Raw genomic sequence first — 14,231 nt, forward strand, 5'->3', positions numbered from 1 at the left:
CTGGTGTATATTATTGTTACTCCATAAAATATATAAAACATAAATTTCAGACAATGAGATTTTATAAAATTCAAGGAAGTATCAGATATGGGTAAACAATTTTAGACACTCACTTCTTTACTATTTATAACTATTTCATTTTTTTTTGCTGATTCCAGATTTTTAAATGCTAGCATGTCAAATTCCACAAATTTTGTCGCTACTTTGACACCTTAAAATATAATATTGAATGTGTCATTGGCCTAAAGTTATTAATTTACTACAAACTTAGTTTCATAAGTCTAAAATCTATTATTTTCTAACAGAAAGGAAGTAGTTATTTTTGGAATTTTATTTGTTAAATTTTTCTTCCTCAACAATAATCAGAGGTTTAGAGTATCTCCAACTCCTTTCGTTAGTGCATGTGACAGATTAAAGATAAAATTAATAGATAAGCCACTTCAGTGATACAAAGAGAAATGCTTAGGGCATCTCTAACCGTGATCTAAAAATTTAAATTTGGGGCAGTTTTGGCTCAGACCACTCCAATTGTGGACTAAAAAGTGTGGACTAAAAAGTGATCCAAATTTGAATCAGTGAATAGCAGTGATCCAAAACTATTCTGATCCAAATCTTTTTAACATTAAAATATTATACTTTTTATTATTTGATGATTTTGTTAATGTTATTAAAGACTGATTAATGAAGATTAGAATATAAATAAAACAACGATTAATTATAAATTAAAATTTCAAAATAAATAAAATTTCAACAATTTATCAATCGATACAGAAAAATCAAAGATAAATATTGTCCATCTTCAACTTCGAAATGCACTAATTGAGCATTTGTGGGAGAAATATACTAATTCTGAGAATTAGTATTTTAATATTATTAATTTATTTTTATGTACCGTTTTAACATTTTCGAATTAATTTGTAATATTTTATCTTTGTCTAGTCATTAATTATATTATTATAATTAATGATGAAATTAGTTAATCATTTTTTAAAATATTTAAAATCAAAATATATGAATATTATAAGGATGGATGAATTTGGATTTATATTTGGATCGAATAAGATTTGGATCCCGCCCTAAATTTGGATCATTTGGTGGATCCAAATTTGGATATATGGTTGGAGTTGGTCTTAGAGCAGAAACAAAAGAAATAAACAAAATAACCCAACGGAACATCTTCATTTCATATATCAGTGTCACCGGAAAAATAAAAGATATAAACAAAATGAACAGAATAATGAACAGTTTAATTTATAGTATATCAGTTCACATACAATAACTTATGCATTAAGTGCACCAGAGATCCAAAAGCGGCGTTTGAATTTCATAAAAGTGCCCTCTGTTTCTCGCCCAGGAGTTTGGCGGTGCAGTTTGAACATGCAAGAAACCCACAGCCATCACATTCGTAGAAGAATCTGGGGAGTAGGAAAGTAGTTGAACAATGGGAACAAGAGCATGCGGACTTCTTTCTTGTAGACCTCTTCAAAACTAATGCAAGTGTGTGCGGTTTATCCGCAATTAAAACTTTTATTGTCCCAGCTCCTAACTTGATAGTGTTAAGCCAAAACCCGCAATAAAAGTGATAAGAATGTTCAGATTCAGTGCAATGGTAGAGCAACTCTTGGTTGTTAACTCGTTCTTCACAGCTTTCACAGTAGAATACTCCCTCATAGAAAAATGGCGGATATCTCAGAGTTATGGGGTGGATCTCATATTTGTGTTCCAGGCTACTTGGAAGAAATACACATTTTAGATGAATCTGGAAATTACTGCAACTTTCACATGCATATGCCATATCATTTTTCGTAGTAAATTTCAACCCACTTATACTACACCTGGAATTAAAAAATGGACGCTGAACAAGGGAGTGGTGGTTGTGAGATTTGTGTTTAATCCTGCTTGGTAAGAATGCACAACGGATATCAACATAGATATCACAAGTCTGGCAGTGATAGTAGAATCCATTTGTCGAATAGTTGCAAACTCCACAAACCACAAAATCATAAAATTTATCCTTCATCTGAAGCAAGAGAGAATGGTTGGGGTGAAAGTGGGATGCTCCTACAGGCAACTTCTGGGGCAACTTAGTCGCACAAAAGGAATGGAGAAAGAAATCACATTGTATACAACCGTAGTAAGACGGATGGGAAACAGTAATGGGTTGAATACAGCCATTGCATATCAGCACTTCGTTATCATCATCACTGTCGTCGTCACAATTCTGACTGATGGTAAACTTAAGCTGTTGTAATGGATGCTTCTTGTGGCTCCAATGTTTTTCAATTATAAAGGGATCATTAGGTATTGTTGTGATAGTATCACTGTTTTCACCTTTGCCTTGAAAGTCAACTTTGAGCTTGCCGCACTGAGCTACAATGATATCAAACATTGATTCTCGGCTAGGCAGAGGAAATTGTACCAGATCAGATTCATTATCACTGTCATCTGCTTCATCCTTATTTCTGAAAAGAACAAATAATATAAACTTAGAGATGACACTAGTAAACACAAGACAAACTATAAAACAGATAGATGGTCTGTATAGCCCAAATTGAACACATATAGGGTACTCACCCCATGGATACTGTGGATGTAGAACATTTCATGTGTACAAAATATGTGCATTTATGGCAATAATACACCCAATAGCTTTTGTACACCTTTTTGTGGCAGATACCACAGTATTGCTTGAAATAGCGATGAATGTCGGGAATAGAGTAGACGAGAGTGAGGGGGTGATGGTGATACGTAGGATTTGGTATAATGGAGGGGGATAAGGCACAACTCTTGTGGATCCAAAAATCACATGTTGTGCAAACGTAAGAATAGTCTTTGGCTTCCTCATGACACGCATCACAATCAGATAAGGCTTTCTTCTTCATTAATATGAGTGAGTGCTCCTTGTGTCCTTGATGATGAAGCACTCTCTGTTCGAAAGCACAAAACACACACACATCAAACTCACACTCAACACAAGCATAAGAGACCTTCACATCCCGGGTACAAATATCACAAGTGTAATTATCTTGGCGTGGTAGGAGAGAAAGGGGATGTATCTTGTGCTTATTGTGGTCTATTTGTGTTGGCAATTGATCTACACAAATTTTATGAAGGTAGAAATTTTGACAATGAACATCGACATCATGACTCATACATGAATAAGTAGGAGAGCCTACAATTGGTTTGTTGCAAATATGACATGCAGCATTCTTTTCAATACTAAAATTTTCTTTTAAACATAATGGGTGCTCATGTAAATAAACTGATATGTGTAATTTTGAACAAGTATTGTGCAGGTAGAAATATTGAAAATCACTAAGCGTAGTATCTTGAAAGAAATATGCAGCAGAGCCTTCAACTGATTTGTTGCACATATGGCAACTAGCATCGGATAAAATATTATACTTTTTGAATGAGTACCCAGAATTTCTGAAGTACTCGAACACTGAATTCATTTCTGTGTTGAGGAAGAGATTTTGAAAGAGGATTTAAATTTCTCAGAAATACTACTGGATAATCTGGTGCTGGGATCAAATATATATTTGCAGTAATCAAGAACCTGAAGCATCAAACTTTATCTTTTACTTTAAATTTACCAGGGAATGTCGGAATAAACTTTGTATTTGAATCTTTGAGTAGCCTTATACCACAAGTGAGCACAGATTCGCACTCACCATTCAGACCATCAAGATGCTACTCCCATTCTCAAGTAACCTAAAGTATCAAAAACTTTCTTTTACTTTAATTAGGAGTGAATTTCGAATGGAACTTTAATTTTTACTTTATTTTCAAGAACTTATACCACAAGTCATTGCAGATACACACTCACCATTGACAAGCTGTTCCCATGCATTCTACAGTAAACTGCATTCTTAAACTTCATTCTTCCTAATTGCTTATAATTTTAGCCAAGTTGTAAAACCAGGATTTACAGCCGCATGCATAAACACATACCAATCTTGAAACTACTGCAGGTTTCGCATCCATATTCGACCCCAACCTCATTTCGATACCTGGTTACACTGCAGGTAGAATTCGAGGCTGGCCGTTGAACAAGGGAGTGATGCTTGTGTAATTTGTATTTTATTCTTGTTGGTAAGAATGCACAACGGATATCAACATATATATCACAAGTGGGGCAGTGATAGTAGAATCCATTTGTCAAACTGTTGCAAACTCCACAACATACAAGATCATAAAATCATTAATGGGAGCTCATGTAAATAAACTGATATATGGGAAGCTCTGAACAATTAGTCGTTTGAATATCGATATGCCCAGACTTAAATATTTGCAACAATACTCAAATATGGAATTCTTTTTTGTGTGAGGAAAAGCGATTTAGAAATGGAATTCATAAAAATTTTACAGTCTCACTGACCGGAGAATCTGGTATCAGGGTTGAACATACTTTAAAAATGACAGCAAGTCGTCATATATGCACCATCCTTTAATTTACACCGAAATCAAGAATCCAAACTATCAAAGTTTTTCTTCTGCTTTAAATTATCACAAGCCATCATCACAGGGTTGCAGTGCTCGTCATTCTCATGATGTTTCCATTCTTAAGTAAACTGCAGAGTTAAATTCATTCCTCCTTGTACTCATCTTAATCTAGTTTTAATTATCATATGACGTTATTCTTTTCGTTCTACCAAAATTCTAAAAACAAATTCTGTTATAGTGCACTGCAAAAAAAATAATATATATGAACAGAACAATTACATAATAAGAAAATAATATATATGAATTCTAACTATTACATGATAAAAAAAATGGTGATTCAAGTATAAAGAACGGCGTATTGACATCGTGAACAAACAAAAGAAATAAAAATAAAATATATGAACAGAACAATGAACATCGTAAAGAGGAGTACAACAATTTTATTGAAGTGCACTCGGTTTTAACTCGCTCCAGAGTTTCCTGGCACACCTTAAGCATGCGAGAAGTCCACAGCCATCACATTCGAAAAGAAAAGAGACAGTCTGGAAAAGAGAGAAGCACTGGGAACAAACGTATGTGGACTTCTTTCTCGTTGGCCTCTTCAAAACTAAAGCAAGTGTGTGTGGTTTATCCGCAATAAAAACTTTAATGCTCCCCCCTGATTTGACATTTTTGAGAGAAAGGCCACAATAATAGTGATAAGAACGTTCAGATTCGCTGCAATGGTAGAGCAACTTTTGGTTGTTAACTCGTTCTTCACATATTTCACAGTAAAATGCTCCCTCGTAGAAGAATGGTGGATATCTCAAGGTTATTGGGTGAATTTCATATTTATGTTCCAGGCTACTCGGAAGGAATAAACAATATTTATGAATCTGGAAATTACTGCAACTTTCACATGCATATGCCATATCATTTTTTTTAAATTTCAACCCACTTACACTACACCTGGAATTAGAAGATGGACGCTGAACAAGGGAGTGGTGCTTGTGAGATTCGTGTTTTATACTGTTTGGTAAGAATGCACAACGGATGTCAACAAAGATATCACAAGTCTGGCAGTGATAGTAGAATCCATTTGTGTGAAAATTGCAAATTCCACAACGCACAAAATTATAAAATTTACCAGTCTCCTGAAGCAAGAGAGAATGGTCGGGGTGAAAATGCGATTCTCCTGCAGGCAACTCTTGTGGCAACATAGTCGCACAGAAGGAATGGAGAAAGAAACCACACTGGATACAAGCGTAGTAAGAGGGATGGGAAATGGTTATAGGTTGAATACACCCGTCGCATATCAGCTCTCTCCTATCATCATCACTGTCGTCGCTATCGTTGTCACAGATAGTAAACTGGAGCAGTTGTAATGGATGGATCTGGTGACTCCAGTGTTTTTCAATAATGTGTGAATCATTAGATGTTACTGACATAGCAACACTGGTTTCACCTCCACCTGTAAAGTTGACTCGGAACTTGCAACACAGAGTTACAATGAGATCAAATATTGATTCCTGGCTTAGCAGAGGAAAGAGTACCAGATCAGGTTCATTATTGATGTCATCCGCTTCATTCTCGCTTCTGAAAACAACAAATTAAATCAAATTCAGAGAAGAAAAGATGTGAATAGAAAAGTAAAAAAATAAAGAGTAAACTTCATAGTTGTGGACAAAGTTTACGCTGATTTTCAAAATGTTGGTCAGAGTTCCAAATTCTCAGAAAGTTGGCCAAACTTTGGCTCCTTTTTTTTAAAAGTGTGGCTCCCGTTAAATGCCATTAACGGGAGTAATGGACAGAGGGTAAAAATGGGTTTCAAATTCTCAAAAATGTGGTCAAATTTTGCTCCGTTTTTCAAAAATGTGGCTGCCGTTAAGTGCTATTTAACGGGTGCCACACTTTTAAAAAGTGGAGCCAAAGTTTGGTCACCTTTCTGAGAATTTGGAACATTGGGCAATATTTTCAAAATCGGTGTAAACTTTGATCATAACTCTGGAGTTTACTCAAAAATAAATTAAAAGGAACTTACACCATGGATATTGTGGATGTAGAACATTTCATGTGCACAAAATACGTGCACTTGCGGCAATAGTACACCCAGCAGTTGCGGTAAACAAATCGGTTGCAGATACCACAGAATTGCTTAAAGAAGATATGAATGTTAGGAACAGAGTAGACGAGAGTGAGAGGGTGAGGGTGAAAAGTAGGCGATGGAATAGTGTAGGGGAAAAAGGCACAAGTCTTGTGAATCCAGAACTCACAGGTGGTGCAAACATATGAAGAGTCTTTAGCTTTCACATGACAGGCATCGCATTGAAAAGAGGATACCTTCTTCATTAACGTCAGCGCATGCTCCTTGTGTCCTTGATGATGAAGCACCCTCTGTTCCAAACCACAAAACACACACACATTAAAGTTACACTCAACACACCCATAAGAGACCTTTATATGACGACGACAAATATCACAGGTTAAACGATCAGGGCGTGGAAGGAGAGAAAGAGGATGGATGGTGTGTTTATGGTGGTTAATTTGCTGCGGGATTTCTGCACAAGTCTTATGCAAGTAGAAATTTTGACAATTAACATCGTCATTTCGACTAACACAAGTATATGTAGGAGAGCCTACGACTCTTTTGTTGCAAATAATGCAAGCAGCATCCTCTGCAAAAATAAAATCTTTTTGTAAACATAATGAATGCTCATGTAGATAAACAGATATGGGTAATTTTGAACAAGTCTTGTGCAGGCAGAAACTTCGACGATCATTGTGTCTAGTACACAAATATGCACCAGAGCCTTTCGCTGATTTGTTGCACGTATGGCATATATCGTCTCTCGCAGCAATAATCTTTATAAATGTGTACCCCGAATTGCTGAAGAACTCGAACACTGAAATCATTTTTGGCTGAGAGAAAAAGATTTAAAAAAGGGTTCCTTCTTTCTTCCTGTCTTAGTGGCCTAACAACTTGGTGCTTGGGGTTCAAGGTTCCAACATATATATATTAATTAAAACAGGAGTAAGATCATATAATAATCCCCGAATAAGATCATATGATAATACCTTATGTAAACATACCCCTTGGTCTAGCCCCGTTTCTTTATAAATGGGTTGGCCACGGAAGTTTAAGAAAAGTGTGGAAAATAATGAAAAAGAAGTGAAAAAAATGGGTAAAAAAAATAATCTAAGTTTTGCCGGAACTCCTCCTTTAACTTTTACTTGTGCTTCGGATTGGTTGTCCAATTTCAACAAAAATAATCTAATTCGACGTTGTGTCAAATCACATCCTAGCTAAAATTTTAACTACATTTCTAAAAAATATAATATAAGAAAACAATAAAACAAAATAAGAAAGCAGAAGCTTTATCTTTATCAAAATCAAAGAACCTAAAGTATCAAACTTTACCTTTTACTTTAAATTTTCGAAAAAAATTTGGTGAAATTTGGCGGGCTTAAAAGTTCAGCTCCCTGATTTATAAGTTAAAAACACTTATTTGTATCATTGTGTAAAAACAAGAATACTGATAAGAAGTTGTGAATACTATTTTTGTTTTATATATGATTTTACTTTTTTCCCAAATAATTTAATCACTTATAAATCTTAACTTCCATTTAACTTATACTTCACTTTTTTTTTTTTTTTTGACAAATGTAGGAAGATTTTATTAACTTGAATATGATACAGCCGGGACAAACCCCCAACTGTCGATACAACCAGGTGGTAAAACAAATAACATACTAAAAACAATTAGATGATTTGTTTCCTGATCGTTTAACACATAGAATTTAAAAATTCTTGAAACTAAAAACGAAATCAAAGACATCACAATTGACATCACAAATAACATACTAAAAACAATTAGATGATTGACAATGAACAATCTTTGATTGTGAAAGGTGAGCTCTTGTAATAATCACCACCGTCCCAATATCGATATAGTCTTTGCAGATCGCCAAAAATATCAATAAACTCGTTTTCAACAGATCCAACACCAAATAAACCCAATCACAACTAGACAAAAACATAACAGAACACTCCAAAAGGAGAGACAAAACACACACTCCAAAAGAAGAGACACACAAACACCCAAAAGATTGGGTTTTATTGAAAGGAAATTAACGAGAATAAAGGATAAACGAAGGGGTTGGGGCTTTCCACCGGAGAAAACCAGTGGAAGCCCCTTGATTTACTTGAAAATGGACAAACCCTAGATGAGAGGAGAGGAGGGAAGCTCAGCAGGGCAAGATTCTACTCTATACTTCACTTTTTTACTTTAAGTAAGATTCACTTATATTAAACTCATCCAAACAGTCCCCTTACCTTTGAGTTTTTTAAGTATATTTGAGTAACGTTATAGCAGAGGGAGCCTGTACTTACTGGATGCTATCCCATTCTCAAGCAAACTGCATTGTAAGACTTCATTACTCCTTGTTCGTCTTGATCTAGGTGATTATTTTATAAGACTTTAAACTTTTTTGTTTTGCGAAAATGAGTTCGGCTGAGCACGGTTGGAAAATTCAGTGGTTAACAGTTTATTTTTAATTATTTTTAATTGTCTCAGGTTTTGGTTTCGACCATGACTTACGCCGAAAATTTATTAGAACAGATAATATTTACTTGTAAAACTATAAGCCATATTTGTCAGGAAAACAAAAAAGAAAAAGAGTTCGGTTATCATTTGGGCAGCATGGATAAATTCAGTCCATATTTGTAATAAATTAGATTCAGAATAATATATTTTTCAATTTTATAATTGAAAATCACTATCACATTCAGTCGGTTCATTTTTGAAACCATCAATCCAGAGAAAGTCCAATTTCGTAAAATTAAAATCGGTTTTTCTAGTGTGTGCCCATGGGCACACACTAAGCACCAAATTTTATAAGTTTGGTGGTTTTTGATTGGCTCATGCTTCATTATAATGGTGGACACCCTGCAAATTCACCAACCACACCAATCAAAATCCACCAAAATTATAGAATTTGGTACTCTCTCTGTTTTTTAATATATGACGTTTGACTTTTTGGCACACATTTTTAAGTGCTTTGACCGGGTAGTTAGAAGTATTATTTTTAAAAAAAAATTTCTCTGAATAAAAATATGTAATCAAAATTTTAATTCACAAAAAAAAATCAATTAAAAATAATAATTTTTACTACTCGTTAGCCCAATGTTCAAAAACACCAATCGCATAAATTGAGATTGGAGAAGCGGCACCACAACTATCTACATGCCGGTCACCAACTATAGACATGCCGAAGGCACCCCAGCTATCTACATGCCGGATACCAGCTATAGACATGCCGAAAGTGTAAATCCGTGACGGATGAACAATCTTTGATTGTGAAAGGTGAGCTCTTGTAATAATCACCACCGTCCCAATATCGATATAGTCTTTGCAGATCGCCAAAAATATCAATAAACTCGTTTTCAACAGATCCAACACCAAATAAACCCAATCACAACTAGACAAAAACATAACAGAACACTCCAAAAGGAGAGACAAAACACACACTCCAAAAGGAGAGACACAAACACCCAAAAGATTGGGTTTTATTGAAAAGAAATTAACGAGAATAAAGGATAAACGAAGGGGTTGGGGCTTTCCACCGGAGAAAACCAGTGGAAGCCCCTTGATTTACTTTAAAATGGACAAACCCTAGATGAGAGGAGAGGAGGGAAGCTCAGCAGGGCAAGATTCTACTCTATACTTCACTTTTTTACTTTAAATAAGATTCACTTATATTAAACTCATCCAAACAGTCCCCTTATCCTTTGAGTTTTTTAAGTATATTTGAGTAACGTTATAGCAGAGGGAGCCTGTACTTACTGGATGCTATCCCATTCTCAAGCAAACTGCATTGTAAGACTTCATTACTCCTTGTTCGTCTTAGGTGATTATTTTAGTACCTTTAGGTGGGTTGACCGGATAGTAAAAATTATTATTTTTAATTGATTTTTTTTGTGAATTAAAATTTTATTTACATATTTTTGTTTAAAAAAAGAAAATTTCAAAAATAATACTTTTAACTACCCGATCAAAACATGTGCCAAAAAATCAAACGTCATATATTAAAAAACAGAGGCACTAGATATACTCGCAATCAAAACCACCCCACCTCACTGCTGTCCTAAAACCAATTCTCAAAAACAACTAAGCAAGCATCTTAGTCTTTATTAATCATGCTTTTCCAATATCAAAACATTATTCAATATCAATGAATTATCAATTACTTCCGCTTTTTCCATGAAATTATGTATTTGTATAATTTTAATTTAAAAATATTTTTATATGACTAATTAATATTTATTATTTTAATTTAAGTTAAATATATTTACATTTCGTTATATAAAAACTTCACTAAAATTTAGAGCCTGTTTGCCAGGGTTTTTAAACCATTTTCGACTATAAGCTGAAAAAGTCTTTTTGTGTAATAAGTTAGAAGTTGACTTAAAATTAAAAATAAGTTAGAATTGACTTGAGCCAAAAATTAGTTTGAAATATTTTTTTGAGTGACCTAATGTTTTTAAACTTTTTTTTAATTAAAGCTTACACATAAGTTATCACAAAATCACTTTTATTTTTATTATTATATTTTAGTAACTCATAAATAATTAATAAGATAAAATTATCCAAACAGACGTTTTAAACTCCGAACTTATAACATAAGTCATCTTAAGTCATAAGTCATCTTAAGTTATAAGTTATAAACTCCGCCAAACGGGTATTTATCATAATATCACAAATAACCCTAACCTATACAATTAAACACTCCAAATTTACAATTCCTACAAAAATTTAGCTTAAAGATTATTTTTACTTGGAATGTTGCAGTGAATTTTTGGCAGAATGACTCCTCCTAACTTACACTTTTGCTTCATATTGGTTGTCCAATTTCAACAAAAATAATCTAATTCTACATTTTGCCAAAATCACACCCTAGCTACCTAAAAAGTTTAACTATATTTTTTTAAAAATTTAATACAAGAAAAGCAGTAAAACAAAATATGAAAGCAGAAGCTTTGGGGCCGTTTGGCTTAACTTAAAAGAAGTTACTTATTGTTTTTAAGTGATTTCTTGATTAAAAGTGATAAGTAATTTTGTACTTATAAGCTGTTTAAGTGTTTGGATAAATTCATTAAAATTCACGACTTATTAGGTATAAAAATTGCAAAAATAATAATAAAATATTATAAACTATCTTTTAGAATGATCATACACATCGTTGTGAAGTTAAATTTCGAAAAAAAAATACGTCAAGAAAAAAGCTAGCATTTCTAACTTCCAAAACTCCAGCTTATAAGTCGCCAGAAGTGCTTATAATTTCTTTACCCAAACACTACGAAATAAATAGAAGTTGACTTATAAGCTAGAAGCTGGGCTTAAAAGCCCAGCCAAACACCCCCTTTATCTTTGCCAAAATCAAGAAACTAACTAAAGTACAGTATCAAACTTTATCTTTTACATTAATTTACAAAACTTTGTCTTTTTAACTGTACTTGAGTGACGTTACAGCAGAGCCAGATAGGGCTGAGCACGGGTCTGGAGATTCCCGTACTGTCCCAAATAACTGAACCGAAAGTTCCGAAAAATTGAAATTCCGTTGACTTTTGACTATATCTGTATTGAACTGTACCGAATTTTAAAATATGGGATGATTCTGGTTTATATATAAGAACTGTACCGAGAATTGTACCAAACTGTATTGAACTGTACCGAACCGAATAGATGAAAATTTGATTGATATATAAAAAATATATAATATATATAGAATAATAATAATAATATATATTATATATTATGACATAGTTTGATATACATATTGTTTTCTTTTTATTTTTGTGTTTAATAACTAATATCAAATTTCACAAATATGATGTAATAGCACAATATTTGTGATTTTAATCACTTTTGTGATATAATATATATCATGTAATTGAAATTCATATATCAATGATATAATTATTTATTGACTTTTTAGATATATTGATTAAATATCATTCATCAATCATATCACTTTTTTTATTATTTCTTTTGCTTGAACTAGTTTTCTATTTTGCTTCTTTATTTACCAAGTATAACTTGGAATTTTATTGTATAGATTTATCACTTTTTTGATATTTACTTTTTTTAATATATTTTATTAAGAGTACCGAATATCTGAAACCGTCCCATCTTGTCCCGAAAATTTGGAACAATACAATACGAATATATATAATAATGGTACAATTTTGGTTCTCAACATTTTGAATATCCGAAAATTGAGATGGTTCTGGACATCTCGGGAACCCCGGCATTACCCGTAACGTACTCACCCTTAGAGCCAGACTGTACTCGCCGGATGCTATTCCCATTCTCAAGCAAACTGCATTATGAAACTTCGTTCCTTCTTCTTTTCGTCTTGATCTACTTGGATGGCGCTTGCACCTAAGCGATTGGGTGGCGCCTAAGTAACATGGTTTGGCTTACATAGTATGTTGACTTAGAGCAAGTCCAATAGGTTACCTATCCTATTACTTATAAATAATATAAAATAATGAGTGCTAGTATGTCTTAGTGATTTAGATAATCTATCTTTAGTGTCAACTCCAATAGTAATCCCTATATTTGTTCTCCTAAGATTATTTTAATAATAAATTTGAGAGAGAGAAGGGGAAAAGGAGAGAATAGACAAAGAAAGAAGGAGAGAGATGATTATTTTATTCATAAATATTATATAGGTAATGGCTAGGGGTTACTTATAAATAGGTAACGGCTAGAAAAATTAAGGTTGTGCTAGTGATTTAGGATAACACTAGGATAGTGTTGGAGTGCATTTTTTTGACACATTACCTAAATGTGAGTTTAGGATATCATATAAGTAACCTATTGGACTTGCTCTTAATAACTAGACCATTGCTTATATTCATGAGAATATATCATTATGTTCTTGATGTGGTATAAAGGTGGTCTAAAGAAAATAAGATTTAAACTGATGACGGGACGGCGTCATGGACGTTAGCGAGGAGCTCCAGGATGCTAGCAAGACGCTGCTGGCTTATATTCTACTTAGAAAGATAAGGTAAGAAAGGCGCTAGCAAGGCGTCTGGGGATTCACAAGAGATGTATGGCCAAAATCAACAAGTTTTTGTTAAACATTGTATCGACTCTTATTATATATTCTTATCCTTACTCTTTTCTTTTAACGATATGTGTTGGGAGTTTTTCAATTCAATATAGAAGTTGTATTATACCACATTGAAAAGACAATGAACCCATTTCAACTTGTTGCTTGGATTGGACAATTCTATTTGTCCCATATCAAGGAGGTTTTGAAAGAGCTCTCCTCTCAAGTTTATATAATGTTAATAGACTTTATTCGTTTAGAATATTAAAGAAAACTCACTCCTTCCCATAATTAAATATTTGTATTTCTATCAAGGAAAAACAACATACATTTCTCTAAAATAAATATATCAAAATAATACTCATCAAATACATAAAAATTATGTATTATCCAAATAAAATGAATTCAGGATATTACAGCAAGTCACTAAATATAAAATGACAGTATGTCCCTCACACCTTCAGTGACATGAGATCACTAATATTATATTTAATTTATCTCGGCCAATTAAGAACATATATCTCGGCCAAGAACATACAACATCAACAACGCCAGTAAATTTCATCCGGGACATGAAATCATTATAGTGTGTCCAATAAAATATATTTATCGTATTATTTTTATTTTGAAAAAAAATCATAATATTTATAAAAATTGTAATTTCATGATAATAAATTTAATCTTTT

The 14,231-nt window shown here is 33.2% G+C and overlaps 2 protein-coding genes across 5 annotated transcripts; both read right to left on the minus strand.

Moving 5' to 3' along the window:
• Positions 1-1,226: 1,226 nt before the first annotated feature.
• LOC108213342 (uncharacterized) lies at positions 1,227-4,194 on the minus strand. 4 transcript variants are annotated; one of them, XM_064089869.1, is made up of 3 exons: positions 3,955-4,194; positions 2,661-2,927; positions 1,227-2,462 (listed from the first exon to the last, which is right to left on the minus strand). In XM_064089869.1, exons 2-3 carry the CDS (start codon positions 2,852-2,854, stop codon positions 1,325-1,327), a joined length of 1,332 nt encoding a protein of 443 aa, XP_063945939.1. In that variant the 5' UTR covers positions 2,855-2,927; positions 3,955-4,194; the 3' UTR covers positions 1,227-1,324. The 4 variants fall into 4 exon arrangements, with proteins under 4 accessions (XP_063945939.1, XP_063945938.1, XP_063945937.1 ...); XM_064089868.1 differs by having other exon boundaries at positions 3,597-4,194; XM_064089867.1 differs by having other exon boundaries at positions 2,575-2,927; positions 3,597-4,194.
• Positions 4,195-4,721: 527 nt separating this feature from the next.
• LOC108213365 (uncharacterized) lies at positions 4,722-7,668 on the minus strand. Its single transcript, XM_017385152.2, has 2 exons — positions 6,467-7,668; positions 4,722-6,021 (listed from the first exon to the last, which is right to left on the minus strand). The coding sequence occupies exons 1-2, from the start codon at positions 7,336-7,338 to the stop codon at positions 4,887-4,889; spliced, it is 2,007 nt and encodes a 668-aa protein (XP_017240641.1). The 5' UTR covers positions 7,339-7,668; the 3' UTR covers positions 4,722-4,886.
• Positions 7,669-14,231: the final 6,563 nt, after the last annotated feature.

Source organism: Daucus carota, chromosome 3 (genome assembly GCF_001625215.2).
Source record: "Daucus carota subsp. sativus chromosome 3, DH1 v3.0, whole genome shotgun sequence".
In the NCBI taxonomy this organism is placed as follows: domain Eukaryota; kingdom Viridiplantae; phylum Streptophyta; class Magnoliopsida; order Apiales; family Apiaceae; genus Daucus; species Daucus carota.

Bases quoted from the DNA above. Each gene is read 5' to 3' on its own strand.
- LOC108213342 (XM_017385126.2), bottom strand. From the start codon at position 3,455: ATGAATTCAGTGTTCGAGTACTTCAGAAATTCTGGGTACTCATTCAAA. The intron at 2,463-2,574 runs GTGAGTACCCTA...TGTTCTTTTCAG, and splicing joins ACATCCACAGTATCCATGGG to AAATAAGGATGAAGCAGATG.
- LOC108213365 (XM_017385152.2), bottom strand. From the start codon at position 7,338: ATGATTTCAGTGTTCGAGTTCTTCAGCAATTCGGGGTACACATTTATA. The intron at 6,022-6,466 runs GTAAGTTCCTTT...TGTTGTTTTCAG, and splicing joins ACATCCACAATATCCATGGT to AAGCGAGAATGAAGCGGATG.